Source organism: Periplaneta americana, chromosome 16 (genome assembly GCF_040183065.1).
Source record: "Periplaneta americana isolate PAMFEO1 chromosome 16, P.americana_PAMFEO1_priV1, whole genome shotgun sequence".
Classification (NCBI taxonomy): domain Eukaryota; kingdom Metazoa; phylum Arthropoda; class Insecta; order Blattodea; family Blattidae; genus Periplaneta; species Periplaneta americana.
In genome coordinates, this window is record NC_091132.1 from 34,610,548 (window position 1) to 34,638,386 (window position 27,839).

The following is a 27,839-nucleotide window of genomic DNA, read 5'->3' on the forward strand; positions in this document are numbered from 1 at the left end:
ACCCTTTACTCCCGGGAAAGACCCGGTACTCAATTTTATGGGAGACTGAGTGAACCTCGGGGCCGTTCTGAAAGTTTGGCAACGAGAAAAAAATCCTGTCACCACCTGGGATCGAACCCCTGACCTTTCAGTCCGTAGCCAGCTGCTCTACCAACTGAGCTACCCGGCCATTATTATTATTATTATTATTATTATTATTATTATTATTATTATTATTATTATTATTATTCTCGCATATAGCATACCGGTAGTGATTTTACCTGCTTGTGATATCTGGTAACTGTTGGGAACATTGAAAAGGTGGACATTAGGTTTTTGAGAACTAATCTTACGTGAACTCCACTATATTTATAATAAAATAGCAGTTGATATTCCTAGTTTTTTTTCAGTCACTACGAGACAAAAACATGTCCCAAAGATCTCTTTTGGGACAGTGAGACACATTAAAGAAAAAGCGCCGTTTCTGTATTTTACAGGATGTATGGGAACTTCAATATAGTTGCAATTTAAGACTGTTATTATGGAAAATGGTGTATAATATTGGGAACATTTTGAACACTCTCTGCATAATTTTGTAAACCTGTCATAAAATGACACTTCCTTTGTTGATGTCACAGGTGCAGCAGGTTTGAGTCTGAAATCTCTAGGCTGCGCATCCTGAAGCCAGTTCGCGTTTGCCAAGGATGCTACGCTGCATTAAAGACGCAGCACCACTCCGGCGACTTTGCAGGAACGTAGTGCACTCTGTCATTCCCGTAAGCAATATTTATAGTGTACATACAGTCGAACGCGCGTTTTGTACGAATTAAATGTGAAGAGCTGGCCTGAAGCTGCAGTGACTTGTGTCTGCACAGACACAGCAATAATCACTGGCATCACCATCACAATAAGGAGTGGAATCGACACAATCACTCACAGAGTATTTTTTTTATTATTTTTTTGTAATTATTTTATTTATTTATAGTAACTGAATATGTATTATTTTATGTTTGTGTGTGTATATATTTTTGGATGAATGAAAGCATGCATGGTGTGTGTATGTATCACGTCATTTTGAACTTCAGTCTGATGTTATTGCTAGCTTGTTTTACTTAAGATCCAATATTAGGCCTATATGTGTTGTTACTCATTATTAATGTTTAGCAACAATATTGGTTGCGAGAATTTTTTAAAGCAGTTCCAGAATGTTTAGAAAAACCTTCTCTTGTTCGAAATGTGCGTAGAATGTTTAGAATACGTAAAACGAGATTATAGCAAAGACGAATAAATTGGAGTTCCTGGAGACGTGCTTAAAAGACGGATATGAAAGGTAAACGCACACAGAAATGTGGATGCGTAATGATTTTATGTATTGTTTAACAGTATACGAAATGCTGTGATGCACTCCAGAACAGGTCGATATTAGTAGGGACATACGCAGGAATATGCTTACGGTAGCGATCAGTTTCTTACAAACAAGCATTGGGTCGGCATGAATTTGTAGAAATATTGGTACAAATAATTGAAAGACTGGTTAATGCTACCAAACATTGTAGAGATGATGCACAATGATAGAGAATGAACTTTTTTTTAGTCTGACATGTTGATATGTATTGAAATTTTAGAAAATTGAAAGTTAATTAATTTTTATTCTTATTGATTTTTATTAACCCCCCCCCGTCTTCGACATTATCTGTCATACAGTTTTCATGGAACTAGGTCATCATTAGTCTCCCAATTGGTTCACTCTTACATTGACAAAGTAACACATTGGTATAAAGGCTTGATTCTGAGGTCATGCATTCCAGCGTAACTGAGTTAAGTATTAGATTGTTTGCGTAGGCTTCTGCTGCTGGTGTACATGGTGTGTGGATAAGCTTCAGGGCTTTTACCGCGTTGTCTTGGTGTTAGTGGCTGACGTTTCGACCGCTGTGTTGTGGTCATCTTCAGAGCAGTTGTTGGATAAGGAAATAGTCTGCGAGCTCATTATATTAGTAGTCTCGATGGGGGAGTACTACGACCTATCACCGCAAGTATTCCCCCCATCGAGACTACTATATATATACTGTATACGAGCTGGCAGACTATTTCCTTATCCAACAACTGCTCTGAAGATGACCACAACACAGCGGTCGAAACGTCAGCCATTAACACCAAGACAATGCGGTAGAAGCCCTGAAGCTTATCCACACACTAAGTATTATATTAGATTGTTTCAAAATATTGAGATATTCCAGGAATGGGCTAGTCACAAGTGTCACAGTTATAAATGCTATGGATCACATCATAGACTAATATTCTTGAAATAAATATGTTTAAAATAAAAGCAATCCCACTGCTTGCTGCCGTGGAGTATACCATGTGATCAAAACGATTTGTCAGTACATTAGGAGGTAAGAGGACTGGTCTTATACTACAAGAAATATGTGTGTTTGTAATGCTTACCCACTTCACTTGCGTGACTCGGGTTCCGCATTTTGTGGATAGATGACAGGACTCTTACCCAATTTCAAATTGCACACCACTTCAATGGGCCATGCTATTGCATTATATGTATCTGAAGAGTTATGTCGTATACTAGGATGAGTATTTGTGTAAGTGTTCGTGTAAGTGTAATGTAGGGAATAGGTAAGGATGACGGTGAGGATGAGGAAGGGAGAAGAGGAAATTGGGTGCTGGCATGTAGCCTACTCCTGTCGAATAGCACCAAGGGGGCTGCCAGTCTTAACGTCCCCATCCAATGGACGAATCACTATCAACAGTGACATATGCCTTCTCTTCAAATGCACTGCGGAGAGATTTGGAATTTAACCCATGCATATTAGTGCACAATCTAGTGATTAGAAGTTTTGCACAGCCATCTCTCCTAATCCTGAGGTAGAAATTTTACATGAAAATTTCTGACCCCGCCAGGAATCGAACCCAGGCCGGCTAGTCTGTAGGCAGACGCGCTACCACAGAGCTAACTCGACAGACTACTACAAGAAATGTAGTAGCAGTTAGAAGTTCTAAAGCTCTTGACTTATCATTTGTTAGCACAAAGAAATGTAATTACAAATTGTTCCAAAGGCACCATTTTCAAGTTGTTAATCTTTTTATTATAACTTCAGCTTTAGTAATTCAATTGTCTTCTTCTTTTTTTCGGTCTTCTTCAATCTATGGTGTAAAGATTTCGATAAGACTTGCCAAGCCTTCGATTTCAGTCTATTCCTCTCTCATGTAACGCAGCCTTGATGCTGTCTTCCCATTTAAATCTCGGTCGTCCTTTCTGTTTCTTGCCATTGTAGCGTGCCTTCCAAGCCATCCTTGGGCATCTAGTCTCTGGCATTTGCACCACGTGTCCAAACCATTGAAGCTGCATCTCTTCTTTTCTCACACTGAGAGATTTTTCATTGAGGGTGATCTGGATGATGTAATTCATTTGTACCGAAATAATATCTAGTTAATGAAATCAACTAATGTTTCGCCTAATGACTGGTCATGACTGCTTGGCAGCACATTTATACAGAATCTCCATTTTTAAATCACCAAAATGTGTTCTGTGTAATAAAGAATACTCAATGATGGACGTAAATCATCTTCACAAATGCCCAAGATTGAGGTCATCCCATTTGGATTCAACATCAAAATAATACTAGGAAGTGAGAAGGTGTATGGAGGCCATTCCAAGAGCCTGTGCAATATAAACTACTACTACTACTACTACTACAATGATAATAGCGAAAATGCACTCTCTTTTTTTAAATATATTTAGTTGATGTCATATAATGTCTTCATAATATCTTAAGTGATCGTGTATGGTGCATTTGTAGATCGATATGAGGACGGAGGAGTCTCATTTCTGCTGCTTGTATTTTATTTATGTTTTTGTTTTTAATACTGGTACCCATGTCTCACTTCTGTGAAATAAGACAGGGAATGTCATAACAGAATACAATTTTAGCTGAGTTTCTTTCTTTGCATTATCTTTTTTTAAGGTTCGCTGGATTGTATCACAGATAGCTTGAAATGTTGTAATATTACGATTTATATCTTGAGACAGCTTGAATTTGTTTAGTATTATGATTTATGTCTCGGTTTATTTCATATGTTACATCACAGTCTAAATATGAAATGTGGAAATTGTTCTGTTATTTTTGTTTCCAATAGTAATTTTTGTTCTGGTCGGAAATATTTCATGGAATGCCGTAACTTTAATTTTGCTTTTGGAAATTTTCTTTTTAAATAGTTCGCTGATTTTATTTAACTCATGAATTGATTTTTATAGCCTACCTTCTGCGTTAAGAATTAAAACATAAACGGTAGCATGTTGAATGAACTTTTTCGAATGATAAACCTATTACGTACGTTACTTCTCCATTCTTGTAGAATGTTGAACAAAATTGGTGATAAACTACATTCTTATTTTAATCTTTGGATTTATATATTTTTCTTTCGTAAATTTTCTTTCTGATTCAATTTATTATTTTGTTATCCACATATACAGTACCGGTATGTTTTGTATTGTTTTGATGAAATGTTGTGGGTACAGTATACATTTTCATTAGTTTTTGTTATAATTTTTTAGTGGGTTGACAGTCAAATGATTTTTCAAAATGACTAGTTATTTATTATATAATTATAACTTATTTGGATTACGTTATAAATGTTTTTCACACTTTGCCATAGGCCTCTTGGCTTTCTGTAGGTCCTAATTTTCTTGCCCATAAAAATTGTGGAATCAAATCCAGCTTCATTGGCTCAGACTGTGACTATCTTGATTTTGAAACAATGCAACTAAGACTGGGTTGCATAAATCATTAGCCTTTCTCTGTCTTAAAAATATTAAGTTTGAAAAATTACTTATAAATATGAATTGTACTTTATTTTTTACAGTTATAAAAAGTTATGCTTCTTTGGAAAAAATCAGGGTTAATCCAGTATCAGTCCTTTAACAGTATAAATGTTCCAGCTTAATCACAGTCTCAGTGAGTGTAAAGTAAACGTGTTTTGTTGACATAGCTTTGAGAGTATTTCAGTAAAATAAAAGCATCGACATACATAAGCCACTGTTACTTTCGTGCATTTCATAGCAGTAACTAAATACAGAGTGGAAGGGAACCTATTACATTAATTCACAGAGGTAATAATATATCAAGTCAATGCGAACAAGTTTTGTCAAATAACTTTCTTGTTACGCCCAATAATTTTGAGAATACGAGATGCAACATGTTGCAACGCTGCAAGGAGTACCAGTGCTCCTTGAGGTCATTGCTCTGCAGTGGGGACGAGTGTAACTCAATCATCCACTCTGCAAGACTCGTGAGAAGAGAAAATGTAAACAAAAACGTCTTATCAAATACATTTCGATCAAATTACTCTACTGTAACACTTAACAAATTACTTAACATTACTGTAAACTTAATTTCTTTTCCAAATTTATTTTTAATTTCTTCAAAGATAATAACTGAAATAGAGATTGAGTTACAGAATGTGTGTTCATAACAATGTTATTTTGAGTTTAGACCACATCAAATATAAAGGAATCTTTAATGGAAATAGTTTTGTTTTATAAGAATGTACATTCTTTACTATTTTGTAATTACATAAGCAAAGAAATCAACAGATACTGTGAATGTTAAATAAGTTTCATGGTATTAAATTTGGAGTTAAAGAGGTCATAGCATAATAAAGAATATTAAAAACCAAATACTCTACAGTAATTTGATCGAAAAATATTTGATGAGACGTTTTTGTTTACATTCTCCTTTCACAAGTCTTGTGTAGTGGATGATTGGAGTTACACTCACCCCACTGCGGAACAATGACCTTAAAGTACTCTTTACAGCCTTGCAACACGTTACATTTCGCATTCCCAAAACTATTAGATGTATCAAAAAACTTGTTCGACAAAAGTTGTTCGCATTGACTTGATCTATTATCTCTGTGAATTAATGTAATAGGTTCTCTTCCATTCTGTAGGCTGTAGTCTGATCTCTAGTCTGCAATCAATATTAATTATTTCACGTGATATCAACAGTATTGTTTTTAGGTTTTCACTTAATCCTTATTCTCTACTATTCTTCATGACGTCGCAATAGTTATTGAAAGTATTCTGTCACACTGAAACGTACTATCCAGATGTGCCCAACTATTACAATAGTTGCGATTTTATGAAGGTATTGTAATATAAAAGTTATGACGTATAATGTTATGGCACTGGTCTATCATCTGTAAAAATCCTTCTTGTGAAAAGACTGATAAATCAATGACGGAACATTGTTTTGCAAGTACGCAGTCTGTGCAACATAAACCTTAGAAACTCAAATCTCTCTTTCCCAACACCACCGCCACAGATGAGACATTTTTCATGAACTTTGTAAAGATATAATTATCATCAATCATCATTGTCGTCCCAATGAAGTGCTGAGAGAGTACAAATCTAAGCATTCGCACAGTCAAAATATTTTTCAGTTATTAAGCTCGGACACTAAAATCAGAACAAATATAGATGTGTTGCTATTGCAGGAATTAGAAAACTGCATATTTCGTGATGTGCCCTAAATGAAATTGTAGAGAAATAAATTAATTTTTTATTTGTCCCAATTCTTAAGCATATAAAATAAATCAACTGTATCTTGTATGCACTCGGAAAAATAGTGCATTTGAACGCATCTACGAATACGTGTGGAGAATGTTTGAGAAACATTGTTTATAGAATGAAATAAATGTTACCTAATTATATTTATCTAAACCACTATCTAGTGATCGCACACGGTTATATGTCACCAGAACTGTAGAACTTGTGTCTGGGATTTTTTTCCGAATTCATAGACTGTCCTGGAGTGTACATTTATTATTATTATTATTATTATTATTATTATTATTATTATTATTATTATTATTATTATTATTACGTTTATTAGTGATAAAAGAACTACGAAAAATGAAATGATCTGATAATCTTAACACAATGAATTGATAAGAGAGTGTGGCCTGAGAGAGTTGCAAACATACACGCCCTTGGAGAAAAAAACTTCCACAAGTTTCGTTTACGTGAAATACCTCAGCCTACATTCTCAAAACTCTTAGATCTGAAGTGTAGAACTCGCAAGTTCTTCACGATTAAGCATCATACTGATAATGTATTTGTATATAATGTACCGGTCTATATTTTACATGCACTCTTTGTACAATATGTTGGAAATGATACAAGACGAATGATCTGTTGTCACAGTAGAATACTTTGAAGATAGAAGGGACAGAATTTTGAATGCAGATAGTTGAATATTAGGTACAGATTGGTTATTAACTGAGCGATAAAGTTTTAATTAATTTTTTTTTTAAAGTTCATAACAGGATAACAATGTCAATTTATTTTACTTGGAGAACATCGCAGGATACTAGAATGTGAAGTAATCAAATCCATTAGAAGGTATCACCTCGAAAAATCGTGTTAATGGACTATTTTGTTTACGATATATTCCATCATGAAACAGTTTCATCTGTAATGCTATGTACATACGTAATAACAACTGTGAACGACCTAGAGTCTATTGTAGAAATACTATTCCAACATATGTGCGCCATGCGTTATAATGTTACAAGTACATCGTTAGGGATTCTGTCCCAGTCTACTTCCTCTCCCTCTGTTATCCACTAGATATGTTTTTATTTCGAAAACATGCAGTATTGTGTCAGGTTTCTATGTGGGACTAGCCTACATAGTGTAGGTCAATAACTGTACCTTGTGTGATGTAGGGTACACTTTGAAATAGTATGATTTGAATAAAGTGCCTCAACTACTGTAATACTTTAGTGGAATGCATTGTATTTCTAAGCTCACTAGGACAGGTTTCCCCTGCCGTCCCCGAAATAGAACGTAGCAAAACAACAGTATTTGTTAAAGATATTTCCTTTACATGTCGGTAACATTAGCGTGTAATTAGAGTGATTGTATAACTTCATGTTCACCTCATTGGTTTTATCTTGAATATAATTTCATACTGCGTAATTGAATTAGATGAGAATCATATACAGTAAAAGCCCGATATAATGTGTTTGTCAGGGGACATACAGGGTGGGGCATGGGAACCAAGTGTTTTTTAAATGGCTTGTACTCGGTCATTATGAAAGGGAGAGACGTGCTGCATGTGACAGTCCATTCCGTGGCTCATAGCATTTCACCTGCAGTCGGCATCATGGAGCAGTGGACGCATGTTTGCGTATGATTGTTTTGTTAGAAATGGCGAGTCGGTGAGCTCGATACGGCGTGAGTTTTGCTACAGATTCAATATTAATCGCAGTGATTCTGTTCCCGTGCGTGACACAATCTTATGTTGGGTTAAAAAATCTTAAAAAAAAAATAGGCGCAATACTGAAGAATAAATGGCCCGGCCCCTAACACAGAGTGCGCACTCCAGAAAATTTTCAGTCAGATAAGCGATACTGCGCAGCCCAGGCCGCTCTGCTCGAAGACATTCAACTGCTCTTGGAATCAGCAATCGTATAGTAAGACGGATTTTGCATGGCGATTTACATTTACACCCATACAAGATAGGTGGTTTCAGCAAGATGGGGCCACGGCGCATATCTCCAGAGCGTCAATGGCAGTTCTTTGTCTCCTGTTTTCCAATCGTCTCATTTCGAGATTTGGTGATGTTCCATGGCTCCCTCGGTCCCCTGACCTGTCCACGTGATATTTTTTTCTATGTGGGTACCTAAAGGCACGTGTTTACGAGGATAAGCCCTGAATATTAGATGAATTAAAGGACACAGTACGTCAACACATCACTCAAATCAACAGAGATCCCCTGGAAAGAATAGAGGTGAATTTTCGTCAGCGCCTTAAACAATGCGTGAACACAGATGGACATCACATGCCAGTTGTAGCTTTCCGCTCATAATTATTGAAATGGTATGTTCTTACAAACGTTGTTCTACGAATAAAATGTGTTGAAAACAAAAGCTAACTGTTTTATGATTATTTTAAAAACACTTGGTTCCTATGCCCCACTCTGTACTTCACTCCAGCATTACAGCTTATCTGCTGTATATCGGAAGGTGACTTTTAGAGTAACCAACAACGTGATGAGAGGATGGGGAATAGGACTACAACATAATGCACTACTGTAGAAAATGTTATGTCTTTAAATATACAAACAAAAATGTATTAGTTATATACAGTAGCGCTCAAAAGTATTTTGTAGTTAAGTTTTTTTGTTGTCAGTATTGTTTGCATGCAGTTACAACAACGCAAAGCACTCAGCTGTGTCATTCTATGAGTTGCGTCATGTTGCTGTGGTTACGTATCTAGGAAACAAGCAAGTTCATAGAATAACAATATAAATGTATGTTCCATTAGCTCATTGGCTGGTATGCATAAAGTTGAAGTAAATGCTATTACTAAGGTTTTCATAATATATACTACGTTCTCTATGTATAAAAACGCATAGTAAATGCTTTCCTGCATAGCAGAAAGTTGATCTGGAAGGCCGTGTTTAGTTTATGCTAGAATTTGTAGTTTAAACCACTATTTATATGCATAACAAGAAGTATATACTTCTACTTCTAAGTGTGAACTAAGAAAAATCGTAGTCTGCCCTGTTTGAGATTTGTTAGCTCAGCACAAGCATTTTTATGGTTTAATATGGCAGAATTCATGCAAATCCGCGCTAGAAAAACCTACAAGAAAAGACGAGAATCATCAGAACGTGATTATAAGAATTTGTATAGATTTTACAAATAAAAAATATTATATGATCAATTTTTTGTAATGGACTACCGAAATGTTGATTTTGAGATAAATGAAATTCTGTCAGTTGATTTTTGTTATTATTACTTAAAATAATATACTTTTAACAAAATGATTCTATGATGTATTTCTAATACATTTAATTTACGTTAAAAAAACTCCGTGTGGATAAAATATTTTAGGTTACATGTAAATTTAATGACTAACATTTTGGCCCTGTCTTATTTATGTCTGATTTTTACTTTACTTTACTTTTCATGTTATTTATTTTCTTCTTAATTTTCATTTCGTTAATTTGTTTCTCACTGTGAACTTTCGACTTAACTTTCGTAGCCTGGATGGCGTTTTCTTCATCATTTCTTGCAGCAGAAGTTTGTACTTATTTAATATTGCTGGGTATTCTTTTAATAGATTAACAAACAGGAGTTGTTCTCATTCTCTCTCTTCTACACTTCCCACTTTCTTGTTAAACTAGCCAGAGTTTGAGGACAACAATCAATTTTCCCACCAAGAAATTAACATAAATACATGGAAGGCGAAAACTAACGAATCTTGAATCTTAGCTGATAAGCCCGAAGTATTGTCGATAATCGATATAATCGAATAGTCTTGATAGTTTATACTACGGCCGTGTAGTACATACTTCGTAGTAGTAGTGTCAGGTTTATGCATACAAAACCAAGTATATACTTCTACTTCAAGTATCTTCTACAGTCAAAGCAAAAGGTAATACTACAACTTTATGCATTCCACCCATTAAGTATTTTGTGGTTTGATTTGGTGGCATGGTATACATTAAATATTGGTATTTAGGTATTTAGACAGTGCTTGTTTATTTGTACAGACCATTGCAAACATGCCAAAACAAAAACAGTATTCTGTGGATGTGAGACAAACTGTTTTAAACGCTTTGAAGAAAAGAAAATCGCAGTCTAGCGTTGCTAAATATTTTGTTATATTACAACAACTCATAAGTATGTGGAGATAACAGTAAAAACAAGAAGGTCAGTAGACAATAAGCCAAGGTCTGGTCGTCCTCGAAAAACAACAGTGAGGGAGGATAGAATGGTTTTTAAGCAATCAGTTGCTGATCCACGAAAATCGGCTCGACAAATTAGGGATAATCTAGAGCAGCATGGATTGAACGTACATGTCTCTACTGTGAAATGTCGCGACCAGGTTAGAGTTTAGAACATGTATCAAACATGGAACACTACAGACTGGTATAAAGTGTTATGGAGTGATGAGAGTCAATTTAATTTATTTTCTTTTGATGGTGTGCAGCATGTACGCAATAAATGAAATTAACAATGACCTAAAATCAATTATTTCATGAACGAAAAAATTAGGACTAAAATTGAACTCTGAGAAATCACAGGCAATCATAATGGGACATCAACGACTGTTAAATAAATTAAACACAGGAGACTTATCTCCTGTTAAAATGAATGAAACTATTAGCCCTTACAGTGATAGATTAAAAAATCTAGGAATTTATATGGGCAAAAACTTAAGTTGGAATACTCAAATCACACACACATGTAAAATAATTTTTATGAAAATTCACACACTAAAAAGAATTCGAAATTTCCTTCCGTTGGTTCTCAAGAAGAATTTAGTGCAGTCGCTCTTGATGCCTCATTTTGATTACTGTGACACTCTCTACACTGACCTTAACATGAGACTGATAGACAGACTACAGCGTGTTCATAATGCATGTGTTCTATTTATTTGCAACGTCTGTAGATCTGATCGTATCACACCTTCACTAAATATGCTGTCCTGGGTCTGTCTCAAAGGGCGAAGAACTATACACTCTCTCACGTTACTGTTCAATATTCTTCAGAACTTTAACCCTACCTACTTAGCTTCTTGTTTTCAACATTTGTTCTCATATTACGAAATAGATACTCGCTCACAACACCATATCACACTCTCCATTTCTAAACACAGAACAACATTGTGCTCTTCATATTTTTATTTTATTTTATTTATTTATTCATTTGTTGTTGAACATAACAGGCAAAGCCCAATTACAATGTTCACGACTAACAAATTCACCATCTTTGCAGCTCATCTCTGGAACTCTCTACCACAGCATGTCAGAGACTGTCGGACATTATCTAGTTTCAAAAATAAACTAAAATTGCACTTTTTCAATTTAGATTTCTTTCAATTATAAGTCCTTTTCTCTGCGATAGTTTTGTAAAAAATATATATATATATATTTCTTTTCCCTCCTTTCCCCTATTTTTTGTTCTTTTGATCACCAGATGAATTTATTATCATACCTTTTTATTGTGGATTTTATTTAATTTTCGTATTTTTTTTTCTTCTTTTTTTTTATTATTATTTTATTACATTCCATTTGTTGTATTCTTCCTTACGTTTTGTATTAACTGAGTTGCTTTTATTATATTCCAATCTTTAGATCTGTATTTCACTTTCTTTTTTCTATTATGGTATTATTTTAATGTTGTTTATTGTCGATTTTGTTATGCTATTATTATTTTTTTTTGTAATATGTTAGTATTCTGTTCTTTAACTTTTTGTTAAATTTTCATTGCTTGTATACTTTGTGACCTGGTAGAGTGTAAGAGAAGGCCCTATGACCTTAACTCTGCGAATATAAATAAATTATTATTATTATTATTATTATTATTATTATTTCGACCAAAAGACCAAAGAGACAACAAAAAATACCATGTACCGACCATTAAGCACAGTGGTGGTAACATCGTGATGCGGAATTGGTCCTCCAGTCCAAATAGAAGGGAATATGGATCATTTTATGTATGGTGACATTTTAGAAAAGAATATGGTTCCACATGGGAGGAAGAATATGCCACGTAATTGGATTTTTCAGCAGGACAATGATCCAAAACACACTTCTGGCCATTTAAAAAAATTTTTTGCAGATAAAAAATCAAACTTTTGGATTGGCCAAGCCAGAGTCCGGATCTTAATCCTATTGAATATCTCTGGTATGAATTGGATTGACGTGTTCGTTGTAGAAGTTACTCAAATAAGGATGAGTTCTTTGCTGCCTTATTGGAAGAATGGTCACAACTTCCACTCGAGCGATTGCAAAATCTAGTGGATTCAATGGTTATCAGAAGTGCTGCTGTGATCAAAGCTCTGGAGTTTGCAACGAAATATTGATTTTTATCTCAGAGTCCAGAATATTTTTGTTTTATTATTACATACTTGGACTTACAAATTACTTTTGATCCAGAAGAATTTTCAATTATTTTTTTACGCGAGATAACTCTGTTTAAACTAAATGTATTTTCGTACTAAATGGATTAGAAATACATACTTTTCAATTATTCACTGGCATTTTTTTTTCCTATTCAATGCTTTTCTTTATGTAATTGTGACATATGCTTTCTACAAAATACTTTTGAGCACTACTGTACCTTTACTCCCATGAAATATAAAATACAATAGTTACTGTCTTTAATTGCTCAACCTACTATAGTCATAGGGCTAATTTACTGTAAATGAAAATTTCAGTTGGGGTTTGCCTACATTGTGTACACTACGAGTAAAAATTCTCGCTATGGAAACAAAGAACTTCACAAAATTTGTATTCATTAATATACAGGGCGATTCAGGGCTTCTGCACCAAAGTCTGAGGTATGATAGGTCTTGCATGGAGGACAATTTTTGTTAGACAATCCATTTTCTCCGACACGTCATTTAGGACTTGTGCAATCTTAGGTTATGACAGTAAATAGCTTAATTTACTTCCATACAATTTACAGCAGGTGTTGATATACATTTTACAATTCTACATACCGTTTACAGTAGATGTTGAAAGTATCCACCCTGAACCGCATTGCATACATGACACCATCGTAATACTGACCATCAAACTCTCTCCAACATGTGGAGTCTCTTATGAAGTTGGTCAAAGGCAATGTGTATCAGCACAATCAGTTCCTCTCTGGTGTCAACTGGGATGGTGTACACTCCTCCAGTTGACATCAGAAGGGAATTGATTGTGTGAATACACGCTGCCTTTGACCAAGTTCACCAGAGACCCCACATGCTGGAAAGAATTCGATGTTCAATGTTACATTGGTGTCATGAATACAGTGTGGTTCAGAGTGGACTCTTGGAACACCTGCTATAAACGGTAAGTAGAATTGTAAACTGTACATTAACACCTGTTATAAACTGTATGAAAGTAAATTAAGTAATTCGTTGTGCCATTACTTAAGATCGCATAGCTCTTAAATGACACATTGGCGAAAATAGATTGTCTGACAAAAAATAATCCTCCAAGCGAGACCTATCTTCCATCAAAGTTTGTTATAGGGGTTCTGGATCACCTTGTATAACATACTTTCCACCGCGTTATATGAGAATTCGCGGTATTTAGTGCGCATTATCTCGGGCTTTTACTGTATTTCTGTTTTCTGATACAATTATTCTTATTTGTCATTAAGAACACGTACATTTTTGTGTTTTGAATTGGACTCATTAGTGTTCATAAATCGTAATTATTTGGTTGCTATGATCATTGTATTATGAAAGATTGTGCAATTAACCATTCGAGATTAATCATTTTGAGGGACTGAAAAACATTTTTAACGAACCTATATAAACGATAAAGCAAACAAGAGCATCACTTGTTCCAAGTCGAGCTCCAGAGGTTACTATTTTAGTTTATGTATTGTTAGCAGTATTATAGATCGCGTAGTATATGTTTATATATTGAAGTCATTAATTAAGTGAACAGTGGATGTGTAATTTCATTGGTTTATTTTTTTTTTTATATTCCGGTTAGTAATGGAATGTGGCATTTGTCTTGTATATTACCACAGCGTTGAGGAAAATATCTGATATTATTAGTAATTTTGTGGTTGTCAGTTACAGTAGAGATGCTATTACTTTACTATACCGTGTCAGTTTGGTATGATCCTCCCTTAGTCTGTCTCCAAAGCAACATCTTAAGTAAGTGCTTGGCAACGCCAAAACAAATCACAGGGAAAATATGAGGAATAAAAGATTGTTTTTAATCTAATAATTTTTTAACGTGTCTAATAGTAAATGTGTGTATATAGTGATAAATGTTATTGTTTATGTAAAGTAAGCCAGATGATAAAATATGTTACTACAAATGATAACGGTTGACAGAAAGAATATCTGCAAAACTCTGTTTAATTACTTGTATAATATTTAACTAGTACGTATGACGGTGATCATAACTGTAAATATGAATTCTGTATGCAATGAGTGAAAGTGGTGTTTGTATAGACATATATAATATCACATGCAGATCTTTTCTTTCGCAGTTTGGCCTTACTGTTATGTTTTCCATCACAAACAATGCAGTGTAATATAACAGAATAGAAACGAGGTTGTGTGGGGTTCAATGTCTCAGTACAATTACTATCATGCAGTTAAAGTACAGGCGGGCTGTTATAGTATGAAATGTCGGATTGTAATAGATAGGTACATATTGAAACATGACACTTCGTCATATTTGATTAAGTTACATTTTTATTATCTGTAGACTGTAGCCTTCTTTCTATAAAAAGCACAGAATTACACCCGAAAGATGCAGTTCTTTTTCCCATCTAAGGATGTTGTGATTTTTTTGTAATGTCTGTGACATTTTTATGTACCGGTATTCTCTATTTTTTTTTTGGAAGACACCATATGTTTCAATCATCTTATGTTTGTAAAAACAGATTACAGTGAAACCTCTCTTTGCAAATACTTCTTTAAGGCTGATGTCTCTAATAACGGAAAAAATTATGAAGTCCCAGCCCAAGTGTTCTTTAAAATGGACATTATTTTTATGTCCCCTGATTGTAATTTACCTCTCAGTTATAAACAGTTCATTCATATCGAGTGTGATAAAGTCGAAAGTTGAATAGCATAAATATAAACTTTGCGAGTTTATTCTGTTTGCTTGTAACACCTTAAGAAACCTTATAGGAGAAGATACTTTTTCACTAGCACACAAGGTTGTTTAGGGCTGTGAACTTCAAGAGAGTCCTGTATTGTGATCAGTAGCGATACAACTGTTGTCCAAATTATAGCTCCAATTTAAAACGTAAAAAGAAAGGTTTTTGGCATGGGTACATTCATTTGTTTTACATGTACCATTAACATTCCGTAACCTCCACTGAACCTGAGAAGGGTAAATTTAAAAGGCATATTGAGAACCAATAAGCTGGTATATTAAATGAGGGTCAAGCCGAAAACGTTAAACTTAAATAAAATGTGACATATAACTTATGTTAATTGTTCTAAAGATAAGCATAGACGGACCCTGTTTACCTTCATTTAATTACTGAGACAGGATGGTTTTGGGCTCTTTTTTCCACATACAGCTTGTCCAGCAGTTTCGTAAGAGTTTGACTAAATCTACATTGCAGTACAATGATTGTGTCTGTTTTAAATTTTATAATATAACAATGCAGTCATCATTCTTGGAAAGGATTTGTCTCTAAAAAAAAAAAACGTACAGATTTGTACTTTAATATAAATTATACTTTTGGTAAATAACATTTTACTTCAATAAGTTTATGATTGCAAAATATGATTATCGTTCATACCAAGTAATATTGTCAATGCATATACAGTACATTAATTTCAAATTTGTTTTCTTTAAACATTCCCCTCTACAGAATAGACACCTTCTTATTACGGACAGTAATTCTTCCCCCTCAAGTGTCTGTATAAAAGAGGTTTCGCTGTATATGAAATTGTTTTCTTTCTCTAAAGACAGTAGGAGTTTTTGAAAGAAAACTTACTAATTGCCCATCCTCGTTCTATATTTTTTTTTTCAGATCAGTGATGTCAAACTAAAAAACCCTCACATATAAAAAAGGCTCGGGGAAAATGACGTAATAGCTTAGTAATGTGACTGCATCAATATTATTCTTATTTGTGGTTAAGCCTGAGTGTGAAATATGTTAAAGTCCGGTTTCTTAAAAAAAAAAAAATCCTTGGAATTGACAATTTTCAGTCCGTGAATTCACTTTTGTGTAATTTTCGATGTGTGTGATTACAAATTTATATTGCAAACAAATAAGTGGTATTAAAGAAACAGAATTTGTTAGCATTATGCAGTAGAGTTTAATGTAATATTTATTGGGAAAATGTTTAAGTCCCTTATCTTAATGTAACTTCGGCACTTTATACGTTTTAGAAAACATCAAACATTTTTTTCAATAACAAGTTCTTCTGTTGTAATAATCAGTTGATTACAATTATCAGCACGGTTTTACTTTTCGGTTTTTAAGAAAAATTGTAACATTTTGACATGAAAGGTTTTCCACACAGTCATCTCCCTCATATGATAGCTATCAGGTTACGTTCATTCTCGACTTTTCCCCTTCCAATTTCTCTTGAGTTTCTTCAACAGTACTGTAAAAAATGAAGTGAGACAAGTGGTCAACAGGCTTGGAGCTCACAGCCTCATATTTCCTTACAAGGAACTCGATTGCATACCTTTTAATTATTTCTTCTCCCATTTTCCCTTCTTTTATTGCATTGTTCCACATGGTGCGTCTCATTCCATTATCTAACAATATCGTGTACTCATCTTGCCTGTGGTGTTATTTATTTAATTCTTAAATCCATTTTTAGCTAACCTAAAAATTACATACCAAGAATAAAGACGTTATGCAATCCAAGAGATTTCATAAAGTCCTAACAAAATTTTCTGAAAGTAGATGCAGATATGTTTCTGTTAGTATACATTCCATATTACGATCTATAATTTGAGTCGGACTGCCAGGCTCTCTGTGTCTCACTTCACTGCTGCAGACATATTAACTCCAACACAAGATGCAAAGCAAACTGTCATTATCATCTCAGTTTGACATCACATAGATCTGATCACAAACATCAAGCCATTTCACTAATACAGGATAACCTTGGAAGTTCTTGTAACTATATAGTCTTTAAGTTGACTTTTACCTATTAACCCTTTCTGCGTGAATGAGTTCATTTGGAATCACCAACATTTCTGTAATCTCTGACTCATGATATTCCTGATGATTCCATTTTGTGTCCTCAGAAGTAGTTTCGTTCTTTACCTATAGAGTGCAGCATCTACCAGTTCCTTGGGCAGCTGTTATTAGAAAGAGGATTGCTTTGTTTTTTTGTTTCTCAACAGTGTCTCTATGACCTTGTGCACCCATAATTGCGGAAAATCATAAAAAAAAATTCAGTTCAGAAAGGGTTAAAAGAGTTTAATGAGAAGTCGCTAAATCTTTGTATATTTTAAAATACATTTGAATACCGGTGCCATAATTTAATATTCTGTAGTTATGGAGCGAATAAGTAAATTTCAAACTTGTGTTGGATACCAGTAGGTGTAATGCTGTGAAATTGGATTTGCCTAAAGAATATTGCAATTTTACAGACTTCGTGAATGTGTGGTAATATCGGTAAGAAATAATTTTTATATACAGTATGGCCCAGAATAAAGTATACCGAAACTAAAGAACATAAAATTCAATTGAGAAATATAAAGTATCCACCAGTAATGTACACATGTTGTAAAAATTCTCCATTATTCCTTAGACATCTTTCGTAATGCTTCTTAAGATTACTGAACATTTTTTTTTGTCACTGACTTTTCTTAGAATTCACAATTTTGTCAAACACCATACCCCTGTGTGCATTGTCTGTACCTGTTTTTATCCTCACACTTCTTCCTTTGCGTTGACACAAAATTGAACCAGTTCGTCTGAATTTACTCACCAAGGAATTAATCAATTAATCATGTTTATTTGTCAAAATTACAATATCGTAATTATAGACAATGGTCAATAAAACAAACAGATTAAAATTCCATGTTCATATGGCTGTCAAAAAATTCATTTATACGATAAAAAGGATTATCTAAAAACCATTTTAACAAATTTAAATCTAAATAAGCCAACTGAGTGGGCATTCTTAGGCAATCTATTAAACTTATCTAAAGAAATAACACTGAACCATTTCATGGTCTTTGTCAACCTGACCGTAGGTGTTACAATATAATGATTATTTCTAGTACAATACTTGTGAAGCTGGGATTGAGAAGCATGACTATTTAAATTAATCTTGGTATAGACTAAACTGTCATAAATATATAGATTAATCACAGTAAGAATATTAGCATTACGAAATAAAGGTCGACAATGAGCATTAAAAGATGAATTAGTAGTAATACGTAATGCTTTTTTCTGCAAGATTAGAACACTATTAACATTAGCACCGTTACCCCACAAACGAATACCATAATGAAATACACTATGGAAAAATGTATAATATGCTTATTTCAAATATCTACTAGATGCAAGAGCTTTTAATTTACACAAAAGAGTAATGTGGATGTGGATCTTTATGAAACTCCTCTTCATAAAGTTCAAACCGCTTTCACACTAGCTCCATCATCTCTATCAATTGTGTATGAACGAAAATAATGCTCTATTAGGAATTCTTTTTCTTGGATACTGAGTACCATTTTCATTATGTTTCTTTCACAGCCTTCTTTAGCAACAACTGAAGTAACAACAGTTAATAATGACGCCAATAATTTTTTTGTCACTGAGCTGCGAGTGCAACATAATCATACTTTGGTATACTTTATTCTGGGCTATACTGTATATGTCTAGAAAGTCCCAAAATTCTTTTCTCGATAAATTTTGTGAATGGTGTATAACTTCTCAAAGGCCGAAGTTAATTAATTTTATTGAGTAAATTGGTGTAATGGCTTAGATGTTTTCAAGTTTCTCTTCTTTGTGACACGATTTTTGTGTACGTCAAGTAATACTACAGCTAAAGTTAAATTTCTGTATTATTTATTAATGCTTAAGTGAATGTCGATATACATAGACTTATTTGGCTTTTGTTGATTTATTTTGAAGAATATGATGTTATGAATAGTCTTCAAGTCCTCGACTAGCTTTTGGGAGATATTTTGATCAGATAAGAATCTCATATATGACAATAACTGGTAAGCTGTTGCAAATAGATTCGCACGAGTCCTGGAATAACTGCTTGTTAGTTGTATGGAGACTTGAACTATCTTTTAAAGTTTCATTGCTACATCCTAGCTAGAGATTGTAAAAATATTCTGTGAAATGCCTTATGTGGTGTCAGGTAAAACTTTCCCAGAGATGTGCACTATTTTGTACATCGATCTCTCGTTATCAGAGTTTGTACCAAAGTCAAGCATGGAAATGAAATTTTAATTTAAATTACATGTTTGAAGCTTGCTGATCAGTGTCAGTAGAAGTGACTGCATATGATGTAAATGTATCTGTGTGTACAGAGATTTGTAAACTAAATTGCGGCGCATTCCACATTGTAAGCATTGAAATCGCTTACACAACTGCCCAGTGATTACAGACTTCCATCTTAATAATACTAATTTCAGCTGAGTTCATTCCTGAAACTTGATGTTTAATTTACAAAGAATTAGTAACTAAGCATAAAATACGGGTAGTACTTTATCTTGTGAATCTCTCTAATCTGTTTGATCTGGAGCCAAGCATTGTCATGTGCACTCAGCATGATTACATACGAATTTGTAATTAATGATAAATGCAGTGTTTCTGTTATGGAAAAATAACAAAGCATGAAGAGTAAGATAAGGCTCGCACTGTCTAATATTGTCATGGTATCAGATTTATTTCCGAAATCAGTTACAAATGATTAGAGACCACAGAATTTTGCATTTATTTTGGAAAAAAAATATTATATTTCGCGTTTTATCGTCAGTTATCGCAAAAAAATTCAGGATGAAGTGCAGAATTCGAGGTGTTACATATGCTATTTTTGCTCTAAAGTAACTTTGGAAACAAGGCATGAAAAGAAAGTACCATATAAAAAAGGTAATAAAGACAAGTGTTTTTCCTGGTTCAAAAAATTGCACTTACCTTTGCACGAAAAGAAAAACAACAGCGAATGAAAGCTGAGTATTTTTGTTGGACCAAGAAAATCAGCAGATGAAAAGCGAGTATTTTCACAAAAAAGAGTGTTGTTTGGTAGTACGGTTGACTCCATCAAATATCCATTATCCTTCAACATGTTTCCTTTTATGGTACTACCCTTTCCTGAGCTCTGATTCATAAATTTTCACATTGTAATCTTCACTACCTACCTTAATATTTGAATCTTACATGATTACTTCACAAATTGGATCTGTGGATTTAATTTTTAAGAACGCTTGACCTTTGAAAACAATGAAAGCTAAGATTCTCGACATACCTAGCATCTTTGTTTTACTCACGAGTCATTTGCATTTATTTTGGAAAAAAAAAAATTACATTTCGCGTTTTTTTTTTGCCAGTTATCGCAAAAAAAAATTCATGATGAAGTGCAGAATTCGAGGTGTTACATATGCTCTTTTTGCTCTAAAGTAACTTTGGAAACAAGGCATGAAAAGAAAGTACCATATAAAAAAGATAATAAAGACAAGTGTTTTTCCTGGTTAAAAAAATTGCACTTCCCTTTGCACGAAAGAAAAGAAAACAACAGCGAATGAAAGCTGAGTATTTTTGTTGGACCAAGAAAATCAGCAGTTGAAAGGCGAGTATTTTCACAAAAAAAAGTCATGTTTGGTTGTATGGTTGACTCCATCAAATACCCATTATTCTTCAACATGTTTTCTTTTATGGTACTACCTTTTCCTGAGCTCTGATTCATAAATTTGCACATTGTAATCTTCACTACCTACTTTAATATTTGAATCTTACATGATTACTTCACAAATTGGATCTGTGGATTTAATTTTTAAGAACGCTTGGCCTTTGAAAACAAAGAAAGCCAAGATTCTCGACATACCTAGCATCTTTGTTTAATTCACGAGTCATGTGCTCAGAATGACACCGAACACTTTTTTAAGATTTGAAATGCAGAGCCCATTCCACCTCTGTTTCTTTATTCTTACCGCTTTATTGATCGGTTTGTACACATCTCACACGAGGTTCTGTTTGTCTTGTTACCTCACTTTGCCTATGTGATTGGTTCACTCGAGCTTTAAGGCAGGGATCGCGAGTTGCCACACTCGCCGAGCATTTTGCCATTTCTTCAATTCATTCAAATGCAGTGATTTAAGGAGAAGAATCACCTTGTTGTGGAGTCAGTAAAAGGACTAGCTATAGTGAAATATAATGTTCGTCCTTTCAGTTGCGAAGCATTTCATTCGTACCCATACTTGCTAAAAATTCCTGATATTTGAAAGGAAATCAGATCAACAGAAAAATATTCATGGACTTTTTAAATGATATTATCCTCTATTGGAATATGAGTGACTAAATTTGATTGAACAGTATTCATTCTTGTAGTTTTATGTATTTCTATGTGCTTATTCAGGTAATAATAATAATTTATGAATTAGGTATCAAAACATGGAGCATATTAAACATTTGACTTCATTTTAATTGTTTGAAATTGAACGACTTTGTCTCATTGTGTGAATTTGTATCTGTAAGACGTTATTTAGGGTTTGGAAAGGGCTGATTGGTTTGGTGCCCTCATTTTTACGTTTAAAGATATGGTAACTCTACTTAAGTAGGTATTGTTGATCTTTGAGAATGTTTGATAGAAGGGATGATCTGTTAAATCATTTAAATCAATGCGTGTTTTACATTGCAGTTTTCATTTGATAAGAAATAGTGGACGTTTTCCTCATGCCAAGAGAAAAACAGTATATTAATATCAAGATGTTTTTTTTTTTCTTCCGCAAAAACGAATTATTTTACTGCAGAATATCTTTTCCCGAAAAATCGTGGGAAAATACTAGTATATTTCCTACTATTACGTACATATTCAAAAAAAAAAACTTTCACCTTTAATCCTCAATTTACTGCATGTATCATTAATGCCAAAATCTGTGGTCTCTATGATATGACTTACAACAGGATAAGCCTATACAAGGTTAACCTTAAGTAATGTGATTAATTTCAGGTGGTTATTCTTTGAGATATTTCAAACAAAGTGTAATACAATTTTGATTATTATTGCTTCCTTTCCGAGATAAAAATTGTTTTATATGAAACATTTCATAGCGTGTTTTGGGAAAGCCATTGTTTTAATTCCCAATAAGCTCGGTCAGTTTCAGAAACAAGTATAAATGATTTGAAGAATTTTAGTTTTTTCCTTCAAATATGCAGAAATTTGCTCTGAACAAACGTAACATTTTAAAATTCCTTTTCAGAACGAAAAATTACATTCGTTCAGATGAAATTTCTGCACGTTTAAAAAACAAAACTAAAATTATTTTAATAATTTATTATCATAATACAGTGCTCTCTTAAAGTAACTGAGCATATTGGGAATTAAATCAATGGCTTTCCCAAAATACACTACGAAATGTTTCATATAAAGTAGTTTTTATCTCGAAAAGGAAGCAAAGACGAAAAAAATTGTATTACACTTTTTTGTTTCAAATATTTCAAAGAATAACCCCCTGAATTTAATGACATTACTTACTCTTGACTCTGTATGCATTACATGTCTTACTTAAACTGATGTGGTACCGACATCTTTGAATTGTGCCATGTGCTCTTTTTCTCTTTCTCCATCTCTTTTTCTCTTCTTGATCCTATCCGTGCTCTTCTTCTACTACTTTTTCTTGTTTTTCATCTGAACAGCCCCACTTCTTCTTCCTCCTCTTCTGCTTCTTCAAAGCTGCACAGATTACTTCTTGCAATTCAGCTAATATGACAGTACACTTTTTCAATACTTTATGGCCCGTAACACACTTGCAGAGTTTTCGCCAGTGAGAAATGTGTTGCGAGAAAATTAAACAATTGATAACATGGATTCAAATGGACGTCCACACACTGGAAGAGATTCTCGCTCGAGGCAAAAACCTCGCGCGAGTTTCTTGCTGGAATCGGTAGCTCAGCGAATTTTCTTGACACATTTATCAAAGATGTTTGACATTTATACTCTTAATGACGATTGAATGTAGAAAAAAATATCACAGGTGGCGATGAATTTTTTTGTTTTTATTTGAAAATGAGGAAAGATGGCTGATAATTGGAGTCAGAAACTTATCGAACTTGTACGATGTCACCCGTAGGCCTATTTATAGGATACACGGGGTGAAAACTATAAAAACACGAAACTTAAAGAAGAAATCTGGAGACAAATATCAGATTATCTGAAAATAAATAGGGCTATATTTTATTTTGATGAAATTTAATATTATTAATTAAACATTTGAAATAATGTATCTATATGTCTTAACAGTTTACATAATTTTAATCAGAACCTAGCAAAGAATCCCCTATCATATAATGAATGGCAAAAAAACTGTGGTCCATTCAACCTGAAATAATGCCTAAACGTATCATCATTCAAATCGAAACCAGTGTCCAAAACTCGCCCTTATTTTCGTAACATACAATGTGATTTTCAGATTTTCTGGCTTTAATTTTAGGCCTACTTTTTCTTTTCATTAACAAAATATGTTCATGTAACTCCATTTTCTCATCAACTGAATACTCAGATTCAACACAGCGTTCGTACATAATTTGTAAAATACGACAATATACTTACAGGATATATATTTAAGTACAGTATACGTAAATACATAACCTATAATATTTCCCCCAACGAGTCATTACTATAATCATAGCGAGGTGTGATCTGTGATAGCGAGAACTCGCCAAGTGTGTGGAGGAAGGCTCTTCGCCTCTTTCTCGCAACACATTTCTCGCTAGCGAAAACTCTGCAACTGTGTTACGGGCCTAAAACAAGCATATTTATTCACATTTCTCAGACATTTTCATATAAGAATGGAAGATAAACATAAATAATCATGTTTATATTAGAATGAAAAACATGCTTGAAAGCTCTTACAGTGCTTATGGGCTCCATTAAAATAGGTTTTATGGAAATTATGTGATTAATTTTATAAATAAGTATTTCATACAAGTTTTCGCGGATATCGTACCATGTAATTTTAAACTTTTTATCTCTTTTTAGATATGAATCAGAAGAGTCTCCATATGTGTGGTTGCTTTTTCTTATTTTGAGTGAATAATCTCATGTAATATATTAATATCAAACATCTTCTTAACCTGCTGAGTCCTTAGAGTATAGTATACTATACTTCATACATGATTATGATATAAGATGTATGTGTAGAGAACCGAAGTATAGTATAATATACCTGCATTTGTGCTGTAACTGCAACCTGCAGAATTTTTTCAGCAATTTTCCTTATGTCAGTGACTTTTTTTTAAGTGTAGAATTACATTGAACTTTAAAAATAAAACAACAAATGTCTCAGGACTCAGAAGGATAATCCATTATGTTGAAAATATGTTTGCATTCAAGACATTTGAAATATAGACAATAAGTCCTTTATGTGTCCTCTAGTCACAGAAACTTGGATGGCTTAAATGCTCTGATATAACTCAACATAATGGCAGATTGGAAGATATTCTCTTATCATCTTTGCATATACTGCACTCGTATAGCTGCAGAGATTGATATCTTTTGAAATTTTGTTATGTTTTCGAGTTAATAATGAACCATAAAAGTTTTTATATGTCCTGTGGGAAGTTTATATCCATAATGACTATTATTGTCTATGTTCATAAAAACGTTTATTCATAATTCACTTCGCATCCCCGCTGCCAGAAGGTTGCCATATATCTCCCTTTGTCTGTGATATACATAACTTGTTGGCAGTGAAAGTATTTTGCTATAGTTAGACCACTTAGAAAATGCAGCTATGGCGGAAACCTTAACTCATTTCCTTCTCCCACACTCGCTGCGTGTTCCCCTCTGTGCGTTCCCCGACGTCGATCACCAATCAGAATCTGTGTCTTAACCAAAGTTGGCGGTACTAGGCCGCTATTATCGTGACTCTCATTGGATTACTTTCGCTTCAACCGTACACTTCTGGTCAAAATATTTTTCCTCTATTTTCCGCACATGCTCACATAATTTCATCCATTTTTCGGGGGAATATTCATCCATGAGTTTATTATCAAACAATATTTCTCACGTAAAGACATGCCAATACTCTAGTTATAACTTAAACACACAGCACTATTACTAGTAGGCAGTGGCGTAGCATGAAATTTTGAGTAGGGGAAGCTAACTCAAGTTCTCTTTCATGTACATATGAGAAAATTTATTACAAAAATATAGTCTTAAAATAAATAGTAGTCAATGTCAAGCCAGCAGTCCGAAGATTGGTTGGAACCTCGTAACACCAATAAGGCATGACCTCAAATGGTACATAGTAAAATATGATTTCATGGTTTACACATATCTCTAACAAATAGACACGGCCATTTGTTTTTTAAATCGCACTTTTGTTCGTAAGTCAGTCTTGATAATAGAATTGTCCTAAAAATTCAAGTAAATTGGTGTCAGGAACTGTTATTTGACTCATTATTTATTATATCAGCCACAATGCACACTAACACTTCAACTGAACAAACCCTCACGAAAGGGATAACTCGGAAACTTTCAATGTAAAAGATAGCTTCTTCTGTGCCTTGCGATAAGGGTAGTTTAGTTACAAAGGGATGGAGAATCTGCGGGATGGGTGACACAGAAGAATGAGTGAAAGAAACCAGTCTGCTTGGAAGCTGGTGTGTGCAGGCTTCTTGTTTACTGCTGCATCACAAATCATCCTGAGCTGCCGCATCACAATATTTAACGCATAAATATAAACTCTATTAAAATTAATAAATAATTTTGTTCATAAACGGCAGGTTTATTATGAAATTATTATTAACTGGGGAAGCTGAGCTTTTTAGCTTACATTGACGCTACGCCACTGCTAGTAGGTATTCATTTATTTATTTTATACTACACTTCGTTTCACTTTGGTGCAACTGTACTCCCTACGAACTCAGCTTTCGCCATGAACAAGAACTGTGGGAGGGGAGATTAGTGCATGCGCATTACAGCTGCATTTACAAAGTGGTATCCCAATAGCAATGTCAAAAACAAAGAACAGTTTGAGACCTTTCTGTCTCATAATGTGCAGCAAGAGGGAAGCTTTTAGGGAGGAAAGATTCAATAATCATGAAGGCTGTGGTATTAGGTAGCAGTAATTCTTATGGCAACCTAAATACTTTTAATAAAAATTAAATATGTATATATCATACATAAATCTTAGAAAAACGATACTGGAGTAGCAGTGAAATAGTGACGAGGGATTATTGACATTCTGCAAAGAGAAACTAAGAGTTTGAGATTCCTGCGATAAGTTGGTTCACTAGATTAAAGAACGCGTTGAAGTACCATTCCAGATATTTCATTTCATGTAAATACTAAACATGTAACATTCACCGATGAGTCTGTAATCTTGGGCAAACTTCTTATTGTCTATTGTTTTGTGTTGTAACTATGTGTCACAGTATAAAGCTGATCCTATTTTTTAAATATTGTTTCTAGTCGAGTGAAGTCATATGCAAATAACAAAATAACAATAACCACTGTTTCATAACTAAAGTAGGTTAGGAGGAGGACACCGATGTGCGTATATTACTTCTGCATAAATGTTCTAGCACAATTTACATAGGAAGGCTATTTTGTCTGGTTACATTATCGAAGATGTTCCATGAAATGAAACCATATTCTACACTAACAGGATACTTTTTTAAATGATTTATCAAAGAAATATACAAAAAAAAATCTGTAATGGTAGTAATAAATGTCATTAAAGAGACGTTCTTCTCTACTCATTACCTCTTGTACAGTAATTTCCTGTTTGTGTTTGTGTATATGTGAATAGTGATGACCAGGGTGTGGATTTTGATGACGTCATCTTTTTCTTTACATCCTTTGCAATGCCTGTAAACATAAAAATCCTGGATACGAGCTGCTGGTTACAAAAATGTAGAGGTTTTACATCATTTTTGGTCATTTTTCGCTGTTTTAATCTTTTAATTCTTTTTTTTTTATTTTGAGGGTTTTTTTTGGTCATCTTTTTAATTTTAACGTGATTTTTTTTAGTCATTTAAGCTAAAGACTGCAATGACGATCTAAAATTTCCCAATATAGGAAAACTCGCAAAATTAGTACTGACATTACCCCATTCAAATGAGGAATCTGAAAGGATTTTCTCGATGGTGATGTCAAGAGGAAAAAGAGAAATAGAATAGGAGATGAAGTTCTCAGCTGAGTT

At 33.8% G+C, this 27,839-nt stretch overlaps 1 protein-coding gene across 1 annotated transcript in view; it reads left to right on the forward strand.

Moving 5' to 3' along the window:
* Window positions 1-27,399, forward strand: part of bchs (WD repeat and FYVE domain containing 3 bchs) — a 137,415-nt gene extending 110,016 nt beyond the window's left edge. The window contains exon 51 of the mRNA XM_069812959.1: window positions 618-27,399. Coding sequence (XP_069669060.1) covers window positions 618-738 — 121 coding nt within the window. The 3' untranslated portion in view covers window positions 739-27,399. The remainder of the gene's footprint in view (window positions 1-617) is intronic.
* Window positions 27,400-27,839: the final 440 nt, after the last annotated feature.